The sequence below is a fragment of the Phoca vitulina genome, unplaced genomic scaffold (assembly GCF_004348235.1).
Source record: "Phoca vitulina isolate PV1807 unplaced genomic scaffold, GSC_HSeal_1.0 scaffold59, whole genome shotgun sequence".
Lineage (NCBI taxonomy): Eukaryota > Metazoa > Chordata > Mammalia > Carnivora > Phocidae > Phoca > Phoca vitulina.
The window spans coordinates 2049595-2077094 of NW_022589762.1; the positions used below are offsets into that span (position 1 = coordinate 2049595).

At 37.8% G+C, this 27500-nt stretch overlaps 1 protein-coding gene across 1 annotated transcript in view; it reads right to left on the bottom strand.

The window, feature by feature from the left end:
* The window catches only part of ADIPOR2 (adiponectin receptor 2), a 94620-nt gene that overhangs the window by 18024 nt on the left and 49096 nt on the right, over positions 1–27500 (bottom strand). Inside the window, exon 2 of the mRNA XM_032391078.1 lies at positions 26094–26347. Within this exon, the coding sequence (XP_032246969.1) occupies positions 26094–26264 (171 nt within the window). The 5' untranslated portion in view covers positions 26265–26347. The remainder of the gene's footprint in view (positions 1–26093; positions 26348–27500) is intronic.

The following is a 27500-nucleotide window of genomic DNA, read 5'->3' on the forward strand; positions in this document are numbered from 1 at the left end:
CAGGTAAAGGCAATGGCATGTATCCAAAAACATAGAGGAAAGAAAAAGCATGACACAAAGAATACATAGTTTAGCACGGCTGCTTCAGCAACAAGTAAATGTGATGTGAGACTAGAAAAGGTTAAGTACAGGGCCGCCCGGGTGGCTCAGTCAGTTAAGCATCTGCCTTCAGTTCAGGTCATGATCCCAGGGTCCTGAAATCAAGCCCCACATTGGGCTCCCTGCTCTGTGGGGAACCTGCTTCTCCCTCTCCCCCTGCTTGTGCTCGCTCACTCTCTCTCCCTCTCTCTCTCTCTCTGTCAAATAAATAAATAAATAAATAAAATCTTTAAGAAAAAAAGGTTAAGCACAGAAACAATCCAAATGCCCATCAACAAATACATAAAATGTGGCATACACATACACAGAATATTACACTCAGTCATAAAAAGGAATGAAGTTCCAATATGTACTACCACATGGATAAACACTGAATTATGCCACACACAAAAGGGCAAATATTGTTCAATTCCATTTATAAGAAAAATCTGGAATAGGCAATTCACAGAGACTAGAGAAGTAGAGAGTGGGTACCAGGGACTGGACTGGAAGAAGGGAATGGTAAGTTCTAATTCAATAGGTACAGATTTTCTGTATGGGATGTTGAAAAATTTTGGAAATAGTGGTGATGGCTGTACAACACTGTGAATGTAATTAGTGCCACTAAGTTGTACACTGAAAACTGGCTAGAATGGCAAATTTTATACTATATATTTTACCATGATAAAAAAAATTTTAAAGGACACAGGTGTCCACAGCAGCATTGTTCATAATAGTCAAAAACCAGAAACAATCCAACTATCAATAAGAAAATGGATAAACAAGTGTGATATATTCATGTAACAGATACAAGAGATTACTACTCAGTAATTAAAAAGAACAACTAACATACAAAAGAGTATGGGTAAGTAGCAAAAACATGCCAATCATAAAGAGAATATATATTTTATGATTCCATTTATATTAAGTTCAGCAACAAGCAAACAATCTATTGTGGTAGAAGTCAGAATAATGGTTCTCTCTGGGAATAAAGGAAAGGTGGGGAGAGGTTACCGACTTGAAAAAGGCATGAGAGAAATTTCTGAAATGATGAAAATAATCTGAATCTTGATCTGTGGTGATAATATATAGGTAGTGTCATAATGCTATATATTTAAGATTTGGGTATTTTACTGTGTTTAAATTATCCCTCAATAAAACGTTTGTGTAAATTATCCCTCAATAAAATGCTTTCAAAAACAAAAACAGGGGCGCCTGGGTGGCTCAGTTGGTTAAGCGACTGCCTTCGGCTCAGGTCATGATCCTGGAGTCCCGGGATCGAGTCCCGCATCGGGCTCCCTGCTCAGTGGGGAGTCTGCTTCTCCCTCTGACCCTCCCCCCTCTCATGCTCTCTGTATCTCATTCTCTCTCTCAAATAAATAAATAAAATCTTTAAAAAAAAAAAAAAAAAACAGGAGAGAGAACTAGAGGTGCTAAAGGTTTTTCATACTAAGGGGTTTTAGGTTTTATCATGCAGGCAAAGCTGAGCATTTAAATGATGAGGTTGGGCCAAGCTGAACACAATTAACATTTGTGTTTACAAACTTAACTTTGGCAACAGAGAGAAGGCGGCACTGAAGAAGGGAGATGGAAAGGAAAGAAAGAAATTAAGAAAACACAAAGTCTAAAGCAGTTGTTCTCAACTAGGGGCAATTTTGCTCCCCCACCTAGGGGACATCTGGCAATATCTATAGTCATCTTTACTTGTCACAAGTTGGGGGAAATGATACAGGCAACTAGTAGGTAGGGGGCAGGATGCTGTTACACACCCTACAATGCAAAAGACAGTTCTCCAAAACAAAGAACTATCTAGTTAAAATGTCAAGAGTCGTTGAGAAACTCTGATCTAAAGAAAATGATGAGAGAGGATCTATACACCTACTACAGTATTACGTGTTCACATAAGAAAAAAAAAATATTTTATAAGATACTTCACTCTTCTTACTAAGAAGTGGTTACTAGTGCCATGGCTAAATGGTAACCATTCATTCAAAAAATTTAGAAAGTACTCATTGAGCAGCTACCATTTGACAGATGAGGAACTTGAGGCTAAATGATTTGCTCAGGGTCACACACCTAGAAAATACCAGTCAGAAGTTCAACTCAGGTCCATGTAAGTTCCAAAGTTCATGCTATATTCTTTCCACTCACATTGTTTTCTAATTATAAAAGTGCCTGACTTTGTGGATAACAGACATTTGACCAAAAGGCCACAACACATACAGGCAGACCTTGATTTCTAGTAGTGCAGGATAGTAAAAATGACTGTGCAAGCCAAAATCATGTAAAGCAATCTTAATAACCAATGAGGAAAATGGCTATTTCATGACCTTTAAAAATTGTTAAAATATTAAAAACTCTATCAGTTATAAATGTATAAGGAAATTTAAAAAATAGTAAAACTAGTATTTAGTATGCTATATTTTAAAACAGAAACATTGAGAATTAAGTATTTATTTATTTGTAAGAAACTTACCAAGAGTAATTTGAACAGTGTTTTTTGTGTGTGTGTGTGTTTTTTTAAATAGGCTCCACACCCAATGTGGGGCTTGAACTCATGACCCTAAGATCAAGACTCACCTGCTTTACCAACTGAGCCAGCCAGGTGCCCCAGTGCTTGCCTTCTTGTTGTATAATTTATGATACAAAGTGGGCATCTTTTCTCAGCCTAGGGAAATTGTCCATACTCTTAAGTTTGGATCAGCTTTCAACATTTTATTCTTTGTGCTGTCACTTCATGAAATATCTTTAAGATTTCCTTTAACTTGACTTTTTTCCCCTGCATCACCTCTCTGGACATCTTCATCCTTTTTGTCACAAACGCTTTACTCCTTTATGTTGACCAGTTTGCCTTCACTATGTTCCTCTGGCTGCACATCTAGAATCTCTTAAGTGGTAGCAGCGTCAACATTCCCAGTCCCAATCAGGTATTTCTTCTACAGCCATTTATGTTTGATCTGATTTGCAAATGCAGCATTAACAGTTTCATTTCTTTGCTTTTATTTTTATCTTTGTTAGCCAATTCCCCCTTCTGATTATCCATTTTTGTAAAAAGTCATATGGGTTTATCACTGGGAAACCACACAACCTATACTCGCTGTCTTGTGCATTAAATGAATGACAGATGTATGATAACCAATCAGTCATGATAGACTTTTTTTTTTTTTTTAAGATTTTATTTATTTATTTGACAGAGAGAGAGATAGCGAGAGCAGGAACACAAGCAGGGGGAGTGGGAGAGGGAGAAGCAGGCCTCCCGCGGAGCAGGGAGGCCGATGCGGGGACTCGATCCCAGGACCCTGGGATCACGACCCGAGCCGAAGGCAGACGCTTAACAACTGAGCCACCCAGGCGCCCAGTCATGATAGACTTTCAAAGAAGTGACATGACTGCTCACTAATCACGATGCGTATCTACTATTTGCACAGTATATGCAGATTGTAGACTGAAGAGCTAGCACAAAAGTTTGTGCTTTATGCAATTACACACAGTAAATATACCACAGTAAGTGAAATTTGAACCATACTGTTGAGAGCCTGCTATTATTTAACTAACCCATGATAACTGAAACTCATGCATACTGGAACCTTGCAAAGCATTAAAGCTGCTTGTCCATTTTCTCTTCTCATCTTTTACAACTGCCCTTTCTACCCAAAATAGTGCTTCTAAAAAAATTAATTTCAATTTAACAGAATGCAAGCCTATACGTAAGGCAAGGATTTCACTGTGGATTACATTTCTAAGATATGTAACTACATCCATTTTTTTTTTTTAAGGCAGTTTTGTTAATAAATACCACCCAACAGTAATACAGCTGACACTGAACACGGGTTTGAATAGCACAGATCCACGTACACATGAATTTTTTACAGTACAGTACCACAAATGTATTTCTCTTCCTTAATGCTTTCCTTAGTAACACTTTTCTCTAGCTTATACAGTACACAGTATATAATACTGTACATAATACATAGAACATATAAAATATGTGTTAATCAACTTTTATATTATCAGTAAGGCTTCCAATCAACAGTGGGCTACCAGCAGGTAAGTTTTGGGGGAAGTCAAAAGTTATACACAGATTTTCAAAAAGTCGACACACCCTTAACCTCTGCACTTCTCAAGGGTCAACTATAATTCCATTTCTGGTGGTCCAGTGTATGCTTTGAGGCAGAATGTAGTCAGTGGTCAGAAATACATATCCCAGTAAAGATAAATACTTCTATCCATCCCAATATGTCAGCAAAATTTCTCAATTATAAAAGAATGTTTCATTCAGAAGTACAAAGTATTCTTTGTCTGTTAATTTACCAAGTATTGTCTCCAATTCTCCCCCTCCTAAAACAGAAGGCTCACAAATATGTCCTCAAAAAATAAACATCTAAGATACTAGCCCATAATGAGCTATATATTGTGTTCAAGCATTATGGAGTTGCTGATTAAGAGCTCTACATAGAGTCAGTGGAAGTAAATATAACTCCCTGGGTTAGACAGAGGATAACAAGTAGGAATAAAATGGTAGAGTCAAACACTGGCTAGAACACAGGATAAAAAAAAAATACTTTCTCTAGGGTACACATGCAAGTTCACGGCTATGCCACACAACAATGGTTTAGAAAGCCTATCCTGGGCACAGTATAAAAAATAGTCTTTGTCTTCCAATATTAACTCTAAAGAACTACCTTGTCATGAGCATTTGAAATGACATTCAATTTCCCATTAGCAGGCACTAAACCACAGTACCCAAAGATCTCTCTTTCAACACTAAATAGCATCTATATTAAGAAGACCACGGGGCACCTGGGTGGCTCAGACAGTTAAGCGTCTGCCTTCGACTCAGGTCATGATCCCAGGGTCCTGGGATCGAGTCCCACATCAGGCTCCCTGCTCTGCAGGGAGCCTGCTTCTCCCTCTGCCTCTCTCTCTCATGAATAAATAAAATCTTTAAAAAAAAAAAAAAAAAAGATGATCACATACAAGTGTTAAATACATGATATATTCTGTTTCTGTTGTCATATTCTAACCCTCATCAAAATAAATTATGAAGAGAAACAGGATATTGTGAAAGATGAAACACCACCAAAGCTGCCTTAAAAATGGCATAAAATTGGGACACCTCGGTGGCTCAGTCAGCTAAGCGTCTGCTCAGTTGGAAGCCTGCTTCTCCCTCTGCCTGCCACTCCCCCTGCTTTGTGCTCTCTCTCTCACTCTGACAAATAAATAATCTTAAAAAAAAAAGGGGCATAAAATTTAATTTTCTAAGGCTTTCTACAAATAAATTACTATATTTAAACTTAAAGGTCAATGCTCTGAAGTACAAAGACACTTTTAAATATTTTTCTCCTACATTCAGTGAAGTCCATCTGTGAAAACACTAAGTTAAACATATTATATTTCAAAATACAATGATATCTGACTCTGATGATCTATCCACAGTGCAACCTAAAATGACAATTCTCTAGAGTATCTTTTGCCTTTGGAAAGACAGACAACCATAGTGATAAAGATGAAAGACCTTTAAGATCAGTCTAATATGAAAAGAATTCATTTGGACATTTACCTGTTTTTAGCCCAATTCAGTTCAAAACCGTCATTAAGTTAAATGTTTACTAAAAAGATTCTTTTATTTAAAAAAGATATTTAGGGGCGCCTGGGTGGCTCAGTTGTTAAGTGTCTGCCTTCGGCTCATGTCATGATCCCAGAGTCCTGGGATCAAGCCCTGCATCAGGCTCCCTGCTCGGCGGGAAGCCTGCTTCTCCCTCTGCCTGCTGCTCCCCCTTGCTTGTGTTCCCTCTCTCGCTGTCTCTCTGTCAAATAAATAAATAAAATTTTTAAAAAATAAAATAAAATAAAAAATATATTTATTTGCCAGAAAGAGAGAAAAAACACAAGCAGGGGGAGCAGCAGGCAGAGGGAGAAGCAGGCTTCCCGCTGAGCAAGGAGCCCGATGTGGTGGGACTCCATCCCAGGACCCTAGGATCATGACCTGAGCTGAAGGCAGATGCTTAACTGACTGAGCCACTCAGGCGTCCCTACTAAAAAGATTCTTAAATAGATGAGTAAAGTATAGTCTCCGTCTTCCATGGGCTTACAACCTAATGAGCGTCTGACTTAGTCATATAAATGACTAAAATAGAAATAAGGTATAGTTATTAAAGGCAGGGAGATGTGGAGCTCAGAAAAGGTTGCATGAAAAACAGAATTTTGAAAAGATAAAAGAAAATAATCAAGAGGGGAAAAAAGCTAAAGTACCACTTTGAGGACAAGAGACCCATTCAGTTCAACTGAAAATAAGGATGCATTCAGGAGAGTAGCAAGACATAAATTATAAATGTAAATATTAGTTGAAGTCAGTAGACCAGTAGACAAAATGCCACACAGATCCACAATCGTAATACCTTCCATAGTTAGAAAATAAAGGTCAAGGAAATGGTAAAATACCCAGGGCAGAGAACAGTAAATCTTTGGTTAAAATTTGTCTGCCTTTATAGATGTCACTGAGAACTGAGATCTTCTGCATTCACAGATAGCTTAATTACGAGGACTAAGATCTAAAGGCCCCTATTTTTATCATCTGTTCCAGGGGATTCCTGCCCAGGAAGGTTAAGAATACCAGCCAGTAAATAACTTTATTATCCGCTTTAGAAACTTCTCAAAAATTCATTTAACTAAACAACAAACTGCTCAATCAGTTCCTTAGTACAATCAACTGTTCAACTGGGCAAATCTGCTCACTTAATCAAATACCTGTTCATTGAGACTTGCTCCACCAGTCCTAAAATATCAAATCACAAACTCTGTGTAACACCAATATGACTGCTATATATTTTTTTTTAAGATTTGAGAGGGAGCACACGTGCACACGCATGCGTACACACACACACACACACACACACACGTGGTGGAGGGGGGCAGAGGGACAGGGAGAGAGAAACTCTAAGCAGACTGGCCCTGAGCACAGAGTCCAATGTAGGGCTTGATCTCATCACCGTGAGATCACGACCTGAGCTGAAACCAAGAGTCTGACACTTAACAGACTATGCCACCCAGCCACCCCTGTATTCTTTTTTTTAAAGATTTTATTTATTTTAGAGAGAGAGCAAGGGACGGAGGGGGATCCCAAACAGACTGCGCTGAGAGCAGAGCCCCACGCAGGGCTCGATCTCCCGAGATCATGACCTGAGCCGAAATCAAGAATTGGACGCTCAACTGACTGAGCCACCCAGGCACCCCATGACTGCTATATTCAAAGACCTGACTTAAACCACTAGAACCCAGACCTCCAAACCCTATAAGTATCTATTCATGACCTCTCCTTTGTAAAACACTACTAGGATGCTTTATGTGGAATGCACTCTTACTGCAGCAAGTAATAAACCTGGCTTAGTTTGAGCAACAGGTTATTTAATGGTCTTTTTGGAAAGCTGACAGGCTGAATCCAGCTTAAATTTAGAAATCTGAAATGTGTAGTAAGGTAGTAAGCTGATATAGCTAACGAAGACAAACGCATAAGTTAATGGAAATTAAGGTGTGTACAAAAAAATGAAAGCTGAAAGAGAAAAGGCACTGATGAATGTGTCTCTTGAATTGTCCAGTAAAATAAGTACAATATCTAATGTATAAAACATTCATTTTGGGCTGCCTAAAAATATATATACTCTTAGCCTGTATAGACTAGTTGTCTCTATCAAAGCTTAACAGAAAAGATCTTTAAAATAATCCAATTTTTTTTTATTGTCACATAGCAACTCTATCTAATCTTAACTGAATGTCCTAAATACATTTCCCTCCAGAAAAGAAAATGTAGGATCAGCAGAAGAGAGCCTATTTACAAGATAGCTTTCTTAGGATAAATTAATATACAGTGGCATTCTCATGAGTTTGGTTAAAGTATAACTGCTCAATAAATAATTCCTAGGTGAAATGAGTAAAAGTTGGCTCCTTATCCCATTTATGAAGAAGAATCTGGAGCAGAAGTCAAGTAGGACAACCATAAAGGCTGCTCTCTTTGACTTAATACCTTGAAAACTCAAAGATGTGAAGAAAACGTGTAAACTAAAGATCAGGGCAACCTGGTTTAAAATGCCTCTTTTGTGGTTTTGTCTAAGGAAGCTTACAAAACACTAAACTATATACTTCAGCAAATACAGTTAAAAGAACCCAGGTTTTGGAGTCAGAGGCCTGGAAGAAATGGCCTATTCATTTCAACCAACAAACCACATTATACATTTCAAAAAGAATTCTGGATGATAAGAATACTGCACCAGGAGTCTAGAAATCTGGATTTTAGGCCTCAATTGTCTAGGCTTACTTGCTACCAAACCCTCTGCTACCTTGCACTCTTGATCTTTCATTCTAGCTATGCTGAACACTTTCCAGGCTTAGACACCAGTACATACCAATGTATACTCAATACATGCTAGCTATTATTGGTACTATTCCCTAAAAGCATCATACTATTTCTTACTTGTGTCTTCACATCTGCTGTTCCCTCTGCCTAGAATGACCTTAGTCTTTTCTCTTAGTTAACTCTGAAACTCAAGTTTTGCCTCCCTAGACCCCCAGCTGGAAGTACAGTTACTCCTATAGTATCCTGCACAATCGTACATCCCTTACCACAAATGTAGTGATTTCCTTGTCTGTCCCTCTAACTGGACTGTTAGCTGCTTAAGGGCAGAAACTATGTTTTATCTTTGTATTCCCAGAGTGCCAATACATACTTAAAAAAACACCGGGGTCCTAGGTGGCTCAGTTGGTTAAGCCATCCAACCCTTTTTCGGTTTCGGCTCAGGTCATGATCTCGGGTCATGAGACCGAGCTCTGCGTTGGGCTCCTCGCAGAGTGTGGAGTCTGCTTGTCCCTGCCCCCCCACCCCGACTTGTACTCTCTCTCTAAAAATAAATAAATAAAATCTTTTTTTAAAAGCACCTAAAAAATCTGCAGAAAGAATAAATGCATGCATGCATCTTTACTAAACTAAATGACTCTTAGTATTCCCTCCACTCTGACATTCTAGGAACCAGGTTTGGATACTTGGAAGAAAGCTGGGACTATTTAATAGAAACCAGGACATCTGAAGTAAAAGCTTATGGGGGAGGGAGCAGGCTAAATTAGTTCAATTTAAAGCAGTTAAAGGTCCAATAAAGGGGTCAGTACTAAGATGACAGATTTAGAAAACACCTTTGTGGAAAAAAAATGTTGAAGTCAAGGGTGGCTGAGATGTAAGAATAAGTTCAGGATGTGATTACCAGGATTTATTGCAATTACTTGAGTACTATTACAAAGAAGTATGGGGTAACAGAATTCTTATTTATTGTGCACTAACTTTAGCATGCCAGACACTGCACTGCTTTTACAAATTAAATAATCAAATCCTCAACAACCTTCTGAGATGAGTATTTTTATCCCCATTTTATGATGTGGAAATCCAGATCTAGCATGGTAAATAAAGAAATGCAATCTAAGGGAAGATACACAGCTCTGAGTGGTACCTTGATTCCCAAACTAACGACAATATCTTACATAAATGAACTAAATTCCTGGTCAATTTCTATCAGGCATTTTTTTCAAACTAATATTAAAAATATGACCATCATGTGAGCATCTGTTAAATGTTTTTGTTGTTTAAAGGAGGAAAGGGGTCATCCCTGACCCAGCAATTCCACTCCTAGGTATAGAGCTAACAGAAATACTTCTATACATTCACCAGAAGACAAGTACTTGAATATTCATAGAAATACTTTTTATAATAGCCCAAAACTTGAAACAACCCACTAGCCTTCATTAAGAGAATATGTTATAGTCACACAAAGAAAGTTAAAATGAACAAACTACAGCTACACAAAGTACAAATGAATTTCACAAACATGATACTGAAAGAAGCCAGAAATAAGAGTACATACTGAATGGTTCCGACGACATAAAGTACAAAAACAGGAAAACTAATCTATACCATTAGAAGTCAGGACAATGGTTACCTCTGGGAAAGAGACAGGCATCACTATGGAGGAGGGAAGGCATTAAGGGGACCTCTAGGGGTACTGGTTACACAGCTGGTGCCCAGTTTATACAAATTTATCACACTATCCATTTACAATATACGCACTTTTCTGCATGCATATTATACTTCAATAAGGTTTTCTGTTGTTTTTTCTCAAAAATGTTGGGAAATAATGATGTAGAAGAGATCAGAGATTCAAATCCAGGTCTCTCTGAACCCAAAACTCTGCTTTTTTTTTTTTTTCCTTTTACCAAACTGCTTCCTTTGAGATTATCTACTGAAGTACAGAAATGGCTTCACTAAATAAAAACAAACTTGGTAAAAGTGATAAAAGTAGCTATTAAATAGAGTTATTAAGCAAAGACACCTAATTAGACCAATCCATGAAAAACTAATTATGACCCTCATTCATCTTTTATCCTCTGACAAACAAGAGTTAAAACTATAGTGGGGGACCACAGAAATGTGGAGGTTGAGAAAACCTTAGCTATCACCTAGTTCCAACAACTTCATTTCAATATTAAGAAAATGAGGCCCAAAGAAATAAAGAAAACTGGCCAAAATCACACAGCTGGCTAGCAGTGGACCAGGGCTAAAACTTAGGTTCAATCATTCACTCATTCCTTTCCTTATTTATTGAGCAAATACAACACTCCAAACTATTTTAAGTGTTGGGGATAGGCATTCTGTTTACGTTAGCAAAAACAGATAATAACAAAGTCAACCTTTTTTTAAAGATGATTACAAAGTCTAATAAGAACAATATCCAATAGATTATGCCCTGTCTTTTGGATAGAACAGTCTGCCTTTCTAAGGTGAAATTTAAGCAGATCTTTTCTGACAAAAATACAGGCCTCCAATGATGTGTCATATCCAACATTTGTAAGTACTCTCCATATACCAGGCATCGTTCTCACTACCACACTACGAGACAAAGTACATACTATCAAATACTCCACTTACGGATAAGGACACATGCAGCTACTCTGGACCTACCCTGCTGAAGTTCCATCAGTCTAGAACACATACATATATATCATGAAAAGGAGAAGGCTATAATCACTAGTTCTCAAATTTTAAGTGTGCCCCAGAATCATATGAGGGAGCTTATAAAAAACAGACTCCTATTCCAGAGATTTTAATTTTATAAGTACAGTTAACCCTTGAACAACCAAGGGATGGGGCACTGACCCCCCCCCCCCATGTAGTCAAAAATCCACGTATAACTTTTGATTCCTCACAAACTTAACTACTAATTGTCTACTATGGACCAGAAGCCTTACCAATAATATAAACAGTTGATTAATACATATTTTGTATGTTATATACTGTATTCTTACAATGAAGTAGGCTAAAGAAAATGTTACTAAAAAATCATAAATAATATACATTTACAGTACTGGTACTTCATATTTCAAAAAAAAAATCCACATATAAGTAGGCCCATGCAGTTTAAACCTGTATCATTCAAGGGTCAACTGTATTTGATTCCTAGTCCTCTTTCTTTCTTTTTTTTTTTTTAAAGATTTTATTTATTCATAAGAGACAGAGAGAGAGGCAGAGGGAGAAGCAGGCTCCCCATTGAGCAGGGAGCCCGATGCGGAACTTGATCCCAGGACCCTGGGATCATGACCTGAGCCGAAGGCAGACGCTTAACCATCTGAGCCACCCAGGCGCCCCTAGTCCTCTTTCTTAAAAAAAAAAAAAAAAAAAAAAACCATTTTGCTTCTCAAGGAATAAAGTAAATTAACCTCTCCATTGCCTCAAATAAAGGACCCTCACACACAGGGAAATGAATTAATTGTGCACTATTTCATTTGAAGCTACTTAAGAGTCAATTCCACAATTACAATGGATCACTACCATCTATCACAGCGTCTCTTTTTCCACAATTTTGACCATCTATGAAAACAGTGTCCTTTAAAATGTATTATATTAAAGACAAATAACCATTCAAACTGCCAAATCACACTTTTGACAATAAATCAATGAAAGGAAAATCCAGCCCCATGCAGAGAAGTAGTATATTAAAACCTCCAATAAGAGTCCCAGTGTATCACTCACATAAACTCAATGGAACCTTAGTTTCCTCATCTGTAAAACAAATACTACTAATACCCACTCTATAAGGCTACTCCAGGAATGAATGAGATGATATGTGCAAAAGAGCTTAGAAAGTTGCCTCATACATTGTACAGGCCCAATAAATATGAGCTATCATTCTTCTGATAAATAATAAAAATATACTTATTCTATCACAGATTAAACAAGTATGTTGACTAATTTTCCCTGAACATCAAAACAGCATGCCCCAATATTCTCTTTCTATACATCTTTTTATGGAAACTACCTGAAACAATTTAGACCTAGAACACTATATTGGCTACTGATAAATTCATTCAACAACTATGTGTTATACACCCACCACAAATCAAAAAGACTGGGCTAGAATCTGAGGATGGGGTAACAAAAGGCAAGATTTGTTCCACCATGGAACATAGTCTACAAGCAAAAATAATTATTAACATCTAATCATATAAATACATAATTACAAGTTATGGTGTGTATTGTGATGAAATATAAATGGTATGCTTTAAGAATGGGAAAGATGAAATAGAATGAAGTGGAGATAGAGAATTTGTGAAAGGTTTTTCTAAGGAAGTGATATTTAATTTAAATACTAAAGAATAAGCAGCAGTTAGCCAGAAGTGTGGCCCTAACAACACCCCAGGCAGAGAAAATAACCACGTTTGAAGGCTCTCTAGCTGGAGAGAACTTAGCCTGTTTAAGGAAATAAGGCCAGTGTGGTTAAGGCTCACTGACCAAGAAAGAGAATGTCCTGAAATGAATTCAGACAACCAGAGAGGTGAGATCATCAGAGTCCTGTAGATTATGGAAAAGAGTTGGGATTTTGTCCTAAGTGCAATGGGAAGCAAATGAATTTTTTAAAATGGAAATGGCTAACAAAACTCTGCATTTTTTAAGAATTCTCTTTAGCAACTGTGTGAGGAATACACTGGACAAAAACAAGAAACAAAACAGAAATCCCTATTAGGAGATCTAGCCCAATATTCCAGATGGGAGATGATAGTAGGTTAAAGTAGTTTAATGGTATAGACAAAAAGAACCGAACCATTAGAAGTTGAACAGACACAACTTGAGTTTTTAATAGGTTTGAATTTAATTTCTATTTCCAGAGTCTTCAAAGAAGTTAAATAATTAAAATCTTCAGCCACAGCTAACCTAGGTAGATCTCCTGATAAAAACTCAAGAGTAGGGGAGACTGGGTGGCTCAGTCGTCACACGTCTGCCTTCTGCTCAGGTCATGATCCCAGGGTCCTGGGATGGAGGCCTGCATCGGGCTCCCTCCTCAGTGGGAAGCCTGCTTCTCCCTCTCCCACTCCCCTTGCTTGTGTTCCCTTTCTCACTGTGTCTCTCTCTGTCAAATAAATAAAATCTTTAAAAAATTAAAAAATTAAAAAAAACTCAAGAGTCAGGGACGCCTGGGTGGCTCAAGTCAGTTAAGTGTCTGCCTTTGGCTCAGGTCATGATCCCAGGGCCCTGGGATTGAGCCCCACATCGGGCTCCTTGCTCAGCAGGAAACCTGCTTCTCGCTCTGCCTGCCGCTCCCTCTGCTTGTGCTCTCTCTCAAATAAATAAAATCTTAAAAAAAAAAAAAAAAACCTCGAGTCAACTGTAACCACAATGAGATACCACTTCACACCCACTCAGATGGCTATATTCAAAAAGACAGGCAACGGACGCCTGGGTGGCTCAATCGGTTAAACATCTGCCTTTGGCTCAGGTCATGATCCCAGAGTCCTGGGATCAAGTCTAGCATTGGGCTCCCTGCTCAGCAGGGAGACTGCTTCTGCTTCTCCCTCTCCCCTTGCTCATGCTCTCTCTGTCAAATAAATAAAATCTTTAAATATACATATATATGTTTAAAAAAAATAACAAAGACAGGCCAAACTAAGTGCCGGCCAGGACATGGAAAAAGTGGAACCCTCGAACATTGCTAGTGGGGATGTAAAATGGTACAGCTGCTATAGAAAGCAGTCTGGCAGTTCCTCAAAATGTTACAAACATAGTTAACACATGGTCCAGAAAAATCACTCCTGTGTATAAGAAATGAAACCATATGGGCACACAAAAACTTGTACATGAATGTTCATAGCAACATTTTTTTCAATAAAGCATAGTACAACCATACAATGGAATATTACTCAGCCATAAAAGAAAATGAAGTTCTGATAAGTGATACAACACAAATGAACCTTGAAAGCATTATGCTAAGTAAAAGAGCTGGTCATAAAACACCACACATCCCATGATTCCATTATATAAAAAGTCTACAACAGGAAAATCCATAAAGACAGAAAGGAGACTGGAAATCAGCTGCCTAGAGTTAAGGCGTGGGGATAGGAATGATAGCTAATGGGTAAAAGAGGTTTCTTTTAGAGATAATAAAAATGTTCTAAATTAAGAGTGTTGTGATGGTTGCACAATTCTGTGTATGTACTAAAACTTTTGAATTGTACAACACTTTAAATGGGTGAACTTTATATATGAATTATCTCAGTATTTTTAAAAATAGTGAACTGTGAGTAAATGTGACATTTTCCTTTAACAAACAACAAAAAATCTAACTTGATTTCCCAAATATTCCTCAGAGGATACACAGAGATTTGTCTTTTTGCACACCATGCTCCTGAGAAGTTTATAATACATTATTTTAAATAAAAGAACTATAGGGTTGCCTGGATGGCACAGTTGATTAAGCATCCAACTCTTGGTTTCGGCTCAGGGGATGATCTCAGGATGGTGAGATCGAGTCCCATGTCAGACTCTGTACTAGGCATGAAATCGGCTTGAGATTCTCTCTCCTTTCTCCCTCGACCCTCCCTCTTGTGCGCTCTCTCTCTAAAAATAAATCTTTAAAAAAAAAAAAAAAAGAACTATAACTCTAGGCACTAATTTTTAAACAACAGTGAGCATCTTAGTCACTTGTGAAGATTTTAAAAAATACATTCATCCAGGACCCAAAGATTTGACTTAGTAGGCTAGGGATTTAATCCTGGCATTTGTGTTTATTTTCCTTAAAGGGCCATAAGTGATCAGATAAGCATTCCAAAATAGATTCATTGATTTAAAGGAATCTGCTAATAAACACCTGCACAAAAAGACATATCACTCTGTCATGGATACAACTACCTTTAAACCTTATTTTTATAAATTTAGAATTTCATTTAACTTGTTTTTTGTTTAAAAAAAAAAAGACACCTCTCTTGCCTTTCCTATTACATTTTTATCCTTATGCACAACTGGCATTTAATGTAGCTAGAGAATCTAAGCCTATGCAATCTACATTAAGTTCTATATTTTAAAAAGAGGGAAAAGGTGTGCCTGGGTGGCTCAGTCGGTTAAGCATCTGCCTTTGGCTCAGGTCATGACCCTGGGGTCCGGGATCAAGTCCCTTGTTGGGCTTCCTGCTCAGCGGAGAGTCTGCTTCTCCCTCTGCCCCTCCCCCCAACTCGTGCAAGCTCGCTTGTTCTCTCTCAAGTAAATAAAATCCTTTAAAAAAATTATAAATAAAAATAAAAAGAGGGAACAAATACTCAAAGAAAATGATGCAAAATCATTAGAAATATGAAAGAACGCACCATGATAACGTTAGGTTTCTTTCAAAATAAACAAAAAATCCACTGAAAGGTTAGAATGCTTCTGAGAAGCAAAATTATCCTGGCCTAAGAGAAAATTAGGTGTGCACAAAAATTCTGTCAAAAAACAAGTACCAATGGTTGAATCTAACCTCTGGGCTCAACATAAATACTCAGAGGCAGAGTTTGGAAATGAGGAACATGAAGCCAGCCTGCTGCCAATTTTCATAAAGGCATCATTGTTCAGCAGAAAGTGCAGTCAGAAGACCTAGCACATGCTCTCATTTAGCCATGTGACCTTGGGCAAATTACTCTAAGCTTTCTAAATCTCACTTTCATCCACTTTTAAAAAGAGATATCTGGTCTTCCTATTTCAGAGTGCAATCTTGAGAAGCAAATGAGATCATGTCTGTGAGAGTGCTACATACAAATTTAAGGCACTATTAGAATTATTTAGATGGATACACTCTATTTGCTAACAGTTCACATACTTCCACTTCAAAACTGGAAATTTCAAGAAATGAATCCTTCCTCCAAAAACAAAAAAAATCAGTGTATGGAACTCATTACGCCCCTGGAAGATATTAAGTTAGTATTTTGTCTTTAATTTCAGTCTCAAAATTACATAGTTTTCTGTAACTCTATCTTCCTTCTTTTCTAGCTCCCATCATTATTCTATACTAACAACTCTGAAATTAACAACAAGGGACAGAACTGTATACAGAGTAAATAAAGAACGTCATGAATGAAGAGAAGGGGCAAGGGAAAACTAGAGCAGTAGAAAAGTTTTCATTGCTTAAATGATCCAATAAGTTTTCTTATTGAAACCACCTCCCAGGTAGGTAGTACATACAGAGACACTGGCCTTTCCATAAACCACCTTCTCATTTTCAGCAAAGAACTTCCACTCCAAAGGGAAACAATACAGAAAGGACAAATTTTCATTAGGAACAAAAACACATAATTTCCTCTTTAGTAAATTGAGGAGAGTAAACAAGATGGTTTCAGAGAGTCTTTTCAACTCTAACATTCCACAATCTAAGGATCTCATTCTCTCACTCCATGATTCCTCACAGAAAATGTTAAAACAGATGTGAAGAGAGAAATGGTTCTTTTGTTCAGGATTTTGGCTTCTGAGTTAACTGTAAGATTAAAGGAAAATCAAATACAGGTTTTCAAGGCAATATAATGAGTTCATTCATAAGGATGAAAAAAATCACATTTGCTCAATTATTTGTTAGTGAAACAAAGAGCACAAACATTGTATTTAGAAGATACCACTCTATCAAGTGAAAATGATAAATAAAAATACATAGTATAAAATGAAACATTGTGAATCTGACACAAAAGGGACTGGATGGATAAATTCTAAATTCTAAAAACATTTTACTGTCTCATTAACTAATATTATAAATATAACTTTGTTGCCATTTTTAATCTCAAATTGGCTAGTCTGAAATTCTACTTCTAGCTTTAATAAAAGTCTTTAGGTTCAATAAGCATGTGTCAGTTTTGAATATAGTTAAAAAACAGTGGTACATTAAAAATCATATAGCGATATAGTTACCACCTATTCAATTAGACTGAAGAGAATCTCAAATCTCACATTTTAAAACAAAACTCTTGATTCCCCCTTTTTAAGCCTGCCTCCCCCACTTTACCAATCCCAGTTTTTGTGCAGTTAAAATATCCAGTAATCATCCTTGATTACCCTCTTTTCCTCACTCTCCACATCGAATCCATCAGGAAGTCCTGCTGGCTTGCCCTCCAAGATATACTGGGAATCCCTCCACTTCCCTCCATTTCTGCGGCTACTACCACCCTGTTTCAAGCCAACATCTTCTCTGACGTAGAATATTCTACCGGCTCCTGTCCTTCCATTCTGTCTTCTCACAGTTCCTTCTCCACATCCAAAGTGATCTTTTAAAAATCACAATCCCTCCCTCCTGTTTAAACACCCCAAAGGCTGTTCATTTTTTAGCGGATTTTATTAAAATAAAATCTAAACTCCTTCTATACACCTATATGATCTGATCCGTCCCTGGCCTACTGACCTCATCTCATTTCACTCTTTCTTCGTGTTCCTCATGCTCTAATTGCACTGGCCTTCTTTCAGTCCTCAAGGGGGAAAAAAGGGGGTGGGGAGGAGGAGACAGAAACAGCAGAGGGGAAAAAGCTTATTCCACCTCTGGCCCCCTATACTAGCTTGTTTCCTCTACCTGGAAATACTCTTCCCCTAGCTCTTTGCTGGTTCCTTATCACTCAGGCCTCACCTCAAACATGCTTTTCTTAACTATAGCTAAAGAACTTGGGGGGGGGGGCTGTTGATGGAGCACAGAGGATTTTTAGGGCACTAAAAGTACTCTGCATAATACCATAATGATGGATATATGTCATACATTTGTCCAAACCCATAGTATATACAACATCATGAATAAACTGTAAACTATGAACTTTGGGTAATTACGATGTGTCAATATAGGCTCATGAATTGTAACAAAGATAGCACTCTGGTGGGGGATGTTCACAGTGGGGGAGGCTATGCATGTGTGAGTGCAGGGAGTATGCAGAAAATCTCTGTATTTTCCCCTCAATTTTTCTGTGAACCTAAAAACTGCTCTAAAAAAAAAATAAGAAATAAATGTCTTCAAAATTCTCTCACCTCATTACTTTAGCATACTTTTCTCCTCATAGCAATTATCACCATCTGTAATTAGCTTATTCATTTATGTGTTCAGGGGTTTATCGTGTGTCTTCACCTCTGCACTTGCACCATGCAGGCAAAAATCATGGCTCTTACCCATCACATATTCCTAGCACTTAGAAACGCACCTGGCCCAGAGCAGGCAAACAGGGCCACCATGTTCCACCCTGCAGGCTGTGCACAGCACAACTTCAAATGAATCATTTACAAAGATTATGATTTGATGAAATCTCTTGGAGATTTGCAAAATGACAGACCTGGATCTGAAAAAATACATTCCTACAATACTTCCATTAATAGAAGACATAATAGTTCTAGATATGCTATTGTGACAATGTGCTACTGAGGTAGTCAGTACATATATTAGCTTTCTCAACCTGGGTACTTACTGACATACTTGGCTAGATACTTCTTTGTTATGGGAGCTGTCTGTGCATTATAGGATCTTTATCAGCAACCTTGGCCTCTACCCACAAGATGCTAGTAGCACAACTACCCTAGTTTTGACAACCAAAAATGTCTCCAGACACTGGAAATTCCTGGGAGGCTGGAATGGTCACTTAAGCATTCACTAAGTTTTCTCATCTATAACACATAGAGACTCAACATATCATAGAATAGTTCAACTGCAATACTTGTTTACATCATCTTAGGTAACCTCTGGATATTTACACTACTAAGTTTGTTTTTTGTTTTTTTAACATAATGCTCATTATTAGAATTCAGGGCAACAGTCCGGAACAGAAAAGCAAGCATCAAATCTAAAAACTAAAAGAATTTTCACAAATTCTCACATTATTCATGTAATATGCATACAGAAGACATACACAATGTTCTTGTTGCTCTTTTCTCAGAGAAACTGATGCACTGAAAAGTTCTGCAAAGTTATAATCAGGGGTCAGATAAACAGAAGAACCTACATCTTCCAACTGTCATTCCGGTATTCTGTGGTATAAGAAAATTCTCTCCAGCATCTGATGCAGCACTGAAAATTTGTGTTTTTTTTAAAGATTTTATTTATTTATTGGGGGGGGGCAGAGGAAGGACAAGCCCCAATGTGGGGCTTGATCCCATGACCCTGAGGTCATGACCTGAGCCGAAGTCAAGAGCTGGACACTTAACCGACTTAGCCATCCAGGTACCCCTAGCACTGAAAATTTATTTTATGAAGTATAGTAACCTACATAAAGATACTGGGATAGGGAATGGCTTTTTCCTTACAAACTGTGGCAGATTATAAAGTTTTCAATTATTCATTCACTCCTTTCCCATAGAGAAATAAAACCCCATCCCATTATCTTTGGACCTGGGCACATAACTGCTTTGGCCAATGGAACATAAGCAAATGCAACATACATCACATATGAGCAGAAACTTTGAATGCAAATGTGTGATTTGATTTGTTCTCTGGGACTTTCGCAATCTGCCACATGAACATATCCCAGACAGCCTCCTTCAGCCTGGGTCCCAGAGTAAGAATACTCATGGAGGTGACCCACAACAGAATGGCAACCTAGAGCAGTCACACTTGACCTACAGCCCTCATGTATGTTTCTATCGTTCTAAGTCATTGAGCTTTTAGAGTATTTAGTTCCTGCAGCAAAAGCTGACTAACATAGGGATGTACTTTTTTGGTGCACAAACATTAAAATATTTACATAACTCTAAATTTCAGTGTGTATGACCTTATAAGTTGTTCTCTCTCTCTCTCTTGCTCTCTCTACACACACACACACACACACACACACACACACACACACACACACAATCTTACCTTCTGCTTTTCTTTAACATTCAATATGCATATTATGAACATTTTTAGATTAAAAAATTACCAGAACATCTTTCTGCACTGAAGATAGTTGTGTTACAATTCTCAAATTCACATTTTGATACTCAAATACCACAAAAATAAGCAAAGTACAGATTCCAAGTATAGGTCCAAAGAATCCAGGAAAGATTCTCCACAAATCTAGAGTTAGAATATAGCAGGCCTGGGACACCTGGGTGGCTCAGTCGGTTAAGCATCTGCCTTTGGCTCAGGTCATGATCTCAGGGTCCTGGGATCAAGTCCTGCATTGGGCTCCTTGCTCAGCAGGGAGCCTGCTTCTCGCTCTGCCTGCCACTCCCCCTGCTTATGCACACGCCCATGCTCTTTCTCTGACAAATAAATAAAATCTTTAAAAATAAAGAATATAGTAGGCCTTGTGTCCTCCAATTCAGTCTTAGTAAGTGTTCTTTTATAGTCCAAAAATACCTAAAAAATAAGTACTTATATCTACACATTTGCTGTCCATAGAGGACAAAATGTACTCATTTATAAAAGGAATAAGCAAAAAACTAAAGGTTTTATGTAATTCTAATTTTATTATTATTATTTATTATTATTCTGTGTGGGAAACCAGAAAGTTTAAAATAATTTCAGCGCATGAGAAACACAACTTGGAAAAAAAGGTCACTTGTTTGTTTGAAACATCTTTTTACATGACAGAGAAAGAACTGCTTATTACACATGCTGTGAATACTTATCACCTGCTATTCACAATTTGATCTACTCCAAGGTCTGGCTTCTGTTCCCACTCCTCCACCAAAACAGCTCTTGTTAAGTTCACCTAGGAACACCATGTTTCCAGAACCAATGGTCACTGGTCTATCCTTTTTGTCCATGATCTCTTTAGCAGCACTAGAAACAAACCAATCACTGCTACTGCTCCCTCCCCTCCTTCTTGAAAGACTTTCCCAGTTTTTGTGATGTAACACTTTCCTGGGTTTTCCTCCTACCTTACCTACTTGCTCTCTCTCCTTGAAATGCCCTGAGAATGCTGGCGTCCTTCAGGCTGGATCCTAGGCCCTTCTCTTTTCCCTCTCTTCTCTCTTCCTCTCTTAAGTAACCTTAACCATTTGAATGGTTTTAAGTATCATATCTACATTGCAGCTAGTTCTAAATAAATTACTTCCAGCCCAGGCCACTCTTAGGAATGCCACATTCTTACCCAACTATCTTCTAGATGCATCCACTAAGATGTCTCACGTGCATTTTATATTTAACACAGCCAAAAGCAAGCTCTTGATCCTCCCACCTAAACTTAACTTCACCTCCAAACTTATCCTCTAGTTTTTCCCATCTCAGAATACAGAATCATACCCCAGCAATCCCAAGTATTCACGTCATACCTCAGACTCATTCTTGTCATTTCCTTCCCTTCTCCCTTAACCCATCATATCCAATCTACCAGCAAATTCTGTCAGCTCTACCTCCAAAGCACAGCTCAAAAGTATCCACTTCTTGCCAACTCAACTATCACCATCAACCCAGAATAAGCAACTCTCATGAATTTCTGTAGCAGCCTTCTGACTCATCTCCAAGTTTCTCTCCCGACCAACAGCCCCCAAAATCTGCTGTCTTCGCCTAAGAGCCCAAAGTGATCTTTCTAGAATGCAAATAAAATCTTATCACTCCTTTGCTAAAACTTTCCAATAACCTCCAATATACTTTCTCCATATCATGGTCTACAAAGGTTCTTACCTGAATTTTTTTTCCTCATTTCTTACTATCCTCCCCCTACCCACTGACCACACTTCTTAAATATGCCAAGTTCTTTTCAGATTCAGGACCTTGCACACACTACTATTAATTAAAATGCCCTGCACACACTTTCTCCTTTCCTCTTCCCCAATTTTCCATCAATCATTACTAAGCATTCAGTTACACAATCACTTCTAGAAACTGCCAGAGGTACTAATAATCACCATCAGTTCTTTAAATTGGGTATTAGTATATTTCAGAATAATTCAATGTGAGGCACCTGGCTGGCTCAGTCAGTAAAGCATGCAACTCTTGATCTTGGGGTTGTGAGTTCAAGCCCCACATTGGGTGTAGAGATTACTTAAAAACAAAATCTTAAAAAAAAAAAAAAAAAGAATAGTTCAATGTGTACATTCTGGAAACCCTTGAGAACATTTCTTAGTATCAGAAAATTGATAAAAATGTAGAATCCTGGGGCAGCTAGGTGGCTCAGTCAGTTAAGTGTCTGCCTTCGGCTCAGGTCATGATCTCAGGGTCCTGGGATCAAGCCCTGCATCAGGCTCCTTGCTCAGCAGGGAGTCTGCTTCTCCCTCTTACTGTCCCTCTGTGCATGCATGCGCCTGCACTCTCTCTCTCTCAAATAAATAAATAAAATCTTTTTTTAAAAAATGTAGAGTCCTATCATAACTGGAAAGGAACACAGATATCATCTATGACAAATATAAATCAAGGATAATTAAGTAACTTTTTCTATTTAACAAGGGTAGATGATGGGTCTCCTGACCCTGTGTTCAATAACTTGGGTCAACCCTCTTCCAATTCTGTTTACTACATCTCTATTTTCTTTAAGATAACCTCAATCATTAAAAAAAAAAAAAATCCCTAAGTTCATATGGAATGACAAAGGGCCTCAAATAGTCAAAACAGTATTTTTTTAAGATTTTATTTATTTATTTGAGAGAGAGCACAAGTGGGGGATGGGAGGGGCAGAGGGAGAGGGAGAAGCAGACTCCCCACTGAGCAGGGAGCCCGACATGGGACTCGATCCCAGGACTCTTGAGATCATGACCTGAGCCAAAGGCAGACGTTTAACCGACTGAGTCACCCAGGCACCCCTAGTCAAAATAGTCTAGAGAAAAAACAACAAAGCTGGAAATATCCCACTTCCTTCAAAACGTATTACAAAAGTACAGTAACCAAAATTGTATGGTACTGGCAGGAAGACATAGAGACCAATGGAACAGAATCATGAGCCCAGAAATAAACTCAGCATATATAGTCAAGTGATCTTCTGCAAGAACAGCAAGACTATATAATGGGAAAGAGACTATACAGAATCTCTCCGATAAATGGTACTAGAAAACTGGATACCCACGTGCAAAAGAGTAAAAATGGACCCTTACATAATACACAAAAATCAATTCAAAATGACTTAACTCAAAAAAACCTAAATGTAAAACCTGAAACTATAAATCTCCTAGAAGAAAATACAGAGCAAAAGTTAAGTTTTACAACACTGGTTTTGGCAATGATTTCTTGGATATGACATCAAAAGCACAAATAATAAAAGCAAATTAGACAAGTGGGACTATGTCACCTAAATAGCTCCTGCACAGCAAAGAAAACAATCAACAGAATGAAAAGGTAACCTATGGAATAGGAGAAAATATTTGCAAACCATATATCTGATAAGGAGTTAATATCCAAAATATAAAAGGAACTCCTAAAACTCAACAGAAAAAAAAAAAAACCAAAACTCAATTGGTTTATAAATGGATTAAAAAATGGGCAAAAGATGTGAAGAGACATTTCTCCAAGTATACAAGTAGAGGAAAAGAATGCTCAACATCACTAATCATCCAAAAAATGCAAAGCAAAACTACAGTGAGGTACCACATCACATCTGTTAGGATAGCCATTATCAAAAAAGAAAATAGTAAGTGTTGGCGAGGATGTGGAGAAATGAGAACCCTTATGCACTATTGATGGGAACATGATGCAGCTCCTATGGAAAACAGTACGGAGGTTCCTCAAAAAAACTAAAAATAGAAGTCATATGATCCAGTAATCCTACTTCTGGGTATATACAAAAAAGAACTGAAAACAGTACTGATAGCATTATTCACAATGGCTAAGAGGTACAAACAACCTAAATGTTCATCAGTGGATGAATGGATAAAATAATGCGGTATATACCCATAATGGAATAGCATTTAGCCTTAAAAAAGAAGTCTTGATATACGCTACAACATGTACAAACCTTGAGAATATTATGCTAAGTGAAATAAGCCAGTAATAGAAGGTGAGATACTGCATGATTCCACCTACATGAGATCTCTAAAGCAGTCAGACTCATAAAAGCAGAAAGCACAATGGCAGCTGCCAAGGGCTAGCAGGGGCAGAGAAAATGGGAGGTTTTCAGTCATGCAAGCTGTAAAAGTTCTAGAGATCTAATGGACATATAGTTAGCAATAATTCATGTTGTGTTTACGGTAATAAAAAGGAAAATTAAAAAAACACCTCCAGTCACTCATCCAAGTAAAATAACAACTGTTTAGGCCTTAGTAGCAAATGAGAGAAACAGCTTGCTGAGCTTAGATAGGAAAGTCTTAGCTACTAGTACACATTACTATAAAATGGCAGCAAGAAAGCAAGGTCTTAACTGTAGACGGAAGTTCTTACCCCAGATATCTCTTAAACTTCTCTCTAAACAGTAATAATGCTGGTTTAAAGACCAAATAATATTATACTTACTATAGGCAAATAGGTGCTTTTTTAATCCTACTGACCTGTCCTCTGTATGTGTGGGCACATACACACGCATGCATGCAAATCTTTCACTATAGCACAATCTAGCCAAGAAGATAAAGTTGGCTTAAGAATAGAAGAACTATCTTAAATTTCCTATATTGTGCCTATATTGCTACAGTGCTCTGATGAAATTCTTGTAATAGACCTGAAAGGACAAGAAAACCCTCTGGAGTTCAAACCAACACCACTATTACCCACACAATAAACATATCTCTTAGGATGGTAAAGATACAGTTTGGAGTAGAGGCTTTCAAAATGTTTTAACTACAACCCACATTAAGAAATGTATATATTATTCATATCTATGTACATATTTATATAAAACTATACAATTTCAACAAATAATATAATTTAAAGGTATATTACTACATACATGCACCTCACTGTTCTCTTACTATTTAATTTTTTAAACACTACTTGTAGTACCAAAATCAATTTCACAAACCACTAATGGAAACAACCTACAGTTTGAGAAACATTGTACTAGAGCCACAACAGTGAACACATGCTACGGAATTCCAAGGATACAAAGCACATAACAAAATGTATAAAACAATGACTTTCTGATGCTGTTCATAGATACTTATACCTTTGCTCTCAAGGCATAGTTGCTTAAATAATTTCAAAGCTGCTCTTTTCTCTGGGAAGTAAAAGGAAAGATTAAAATCTGCCTTCTGTTCCCAGAATTCTAGTGACTCCCAAGGTAGACACTGGAGATAAACCATATTTGTAGTAGTTCTAGCACAGAGTTAGAATTTCTCCAAAAATATAAATGATAATATGTCATAACTAAAACATGGTTGAATTATAAAGATTAAATAGTAACTACAAAAATCCATTTCCTTTCTCGGGCGCCTGGGTGGCTCAGTTGGTTAAGTGACTGCCTTCGGCTCAGGTCATGATCCCGGGGTCCTGGGATCGAGTCCCACATCAGGCTCCCCCTGCTCTGCGGGGAGCCTGCTTCTCCCTCTCCCTCTGCCTGCCACTCCCCCTGCTTGTGCTCTCTGTCAAATAAATAAATAAAGTCTTAAAAAAAAAATCCATTTCCTTTCTCAAACAAGATAAAGCAGATTAAGTATGATTTTAGGGTCAGCAGAAAAGGATTAACTATAAAATCAAATAATACCTAGCTAATTTAAAAATGAGACTTTTATTTATCCTGAACAAAAACTTACAAATGTGCTCAATATTCCTTTTCAAAACCCCATCCTCTCTCCAGCAACATCCCCATACTTTTTTTTTTCCTAAATATCTTCCCTCCAACCACATTCCCATAAACATTGTTTTACTTACCATCCTTCCCCTTTAACTTACTTTTTTATGATGGGAAGAAAGAACAGATGCCTCTAAAACAGGTTCCAAATTTCCTTGGTGGCTGTCATTATCACCTCTCCTTGTACCATCCAGCTGGTGCCCTTTTCTGAGCCTTATATCTGGCTCTGGAGTCCTGCTGCACCCCAATCGGTTTTCTGCTGTCTGGTTCATGGGATACCCAAGCCTTTCTTACAAAGAGGTCTTCCTTTCTGTCCCTTCTGGGGAGGATGGACTTTCTGGATAGTGAGTTGACCCTAAGGAGAGGAAAGTTGTGAATTAACATATTTTAAATAAACACATTAAATGAGTGGCTGGCGGAAGACAAAGGTTATATTATTATACACTCAAACAATAGAATACCCAGCAATCATTAAAAATAATAAAACAGGGAGCCTGGATGGCTCAGTGGGTTGAGTGTCTGCCTTCAGCTCAAGTCATGATCCCAGAGTCCTGTGACTCCCTGCTCAGTGGGGAGCCTGCTACTCCCTCTCCCTTTGTCCGTTCCCCGGTTCATGTGTGCGCCCATGCGCACACGCACTCTCTCGCTCTCAAATAAATAAATAAAATCCTTTAAAAAAAAGAGGGGCACCTGGGCGGCTCAGTCGTTAAGCGTCTGCCTTTGGCTCAGGTAATGATCCCAGGGTCCTGGAATCAAGCCCCACATCGGGCTCCCTGCTCAGTGGGAAGCCTGCTTCTCCCTCTCCCACTCCCCTGCTTGTGTTCCCTCTCTCACTGTGTCTCTCTGTCAAATAAATAAATAAAATCTTTTTTAAAAAAAGAATAAAACAATGTATAAAATATCTATATTTGCTAACAGGAAAGATGGTCAAAATCAATTTTTTTAAAAAAATCAGGATACAAGACAACATGTATAATGTTCCCAGAAGTTATAAAAGTATAATTGTATACGCACAGAATAACTACTAGAAAATATTAAAAACTGTGCTCTTGGTACGGAAGCACACAGGGAAGAATTTAAGGTCTCAAGTGAGGAAACTTTTCATTTTGTTCTGCCTGCATTTTTTTTTTTTTTTAACAATATATCATTTTACAGTATGCAATTCTTACTTACTTACTTCAAATATACCATTTTACAATACATCACTTTTTCATTAAAACCAGACCAAACTGCAGAAAGAGTATGTGGATTTTATGTATAATAGCTGGGTCCTACATATCCAGTCTCATTTAAACATCACAATGACCTCAAAGGGTGTATTTGTGTATCTACTTTCCAGGTGAGGAAACCAAAATTCACCATATTTTGTATGAAATAAATAGGACAAAGTCTCTGACTTTCATAGCACATATCATTGGTAATGTTTTGCATTTAAGTTCCTTAAACGTCTGACATTTCAATATTTGAGTTGTTGTGAATTCTAACTAGACTAACCTGGAAGGCAAGAA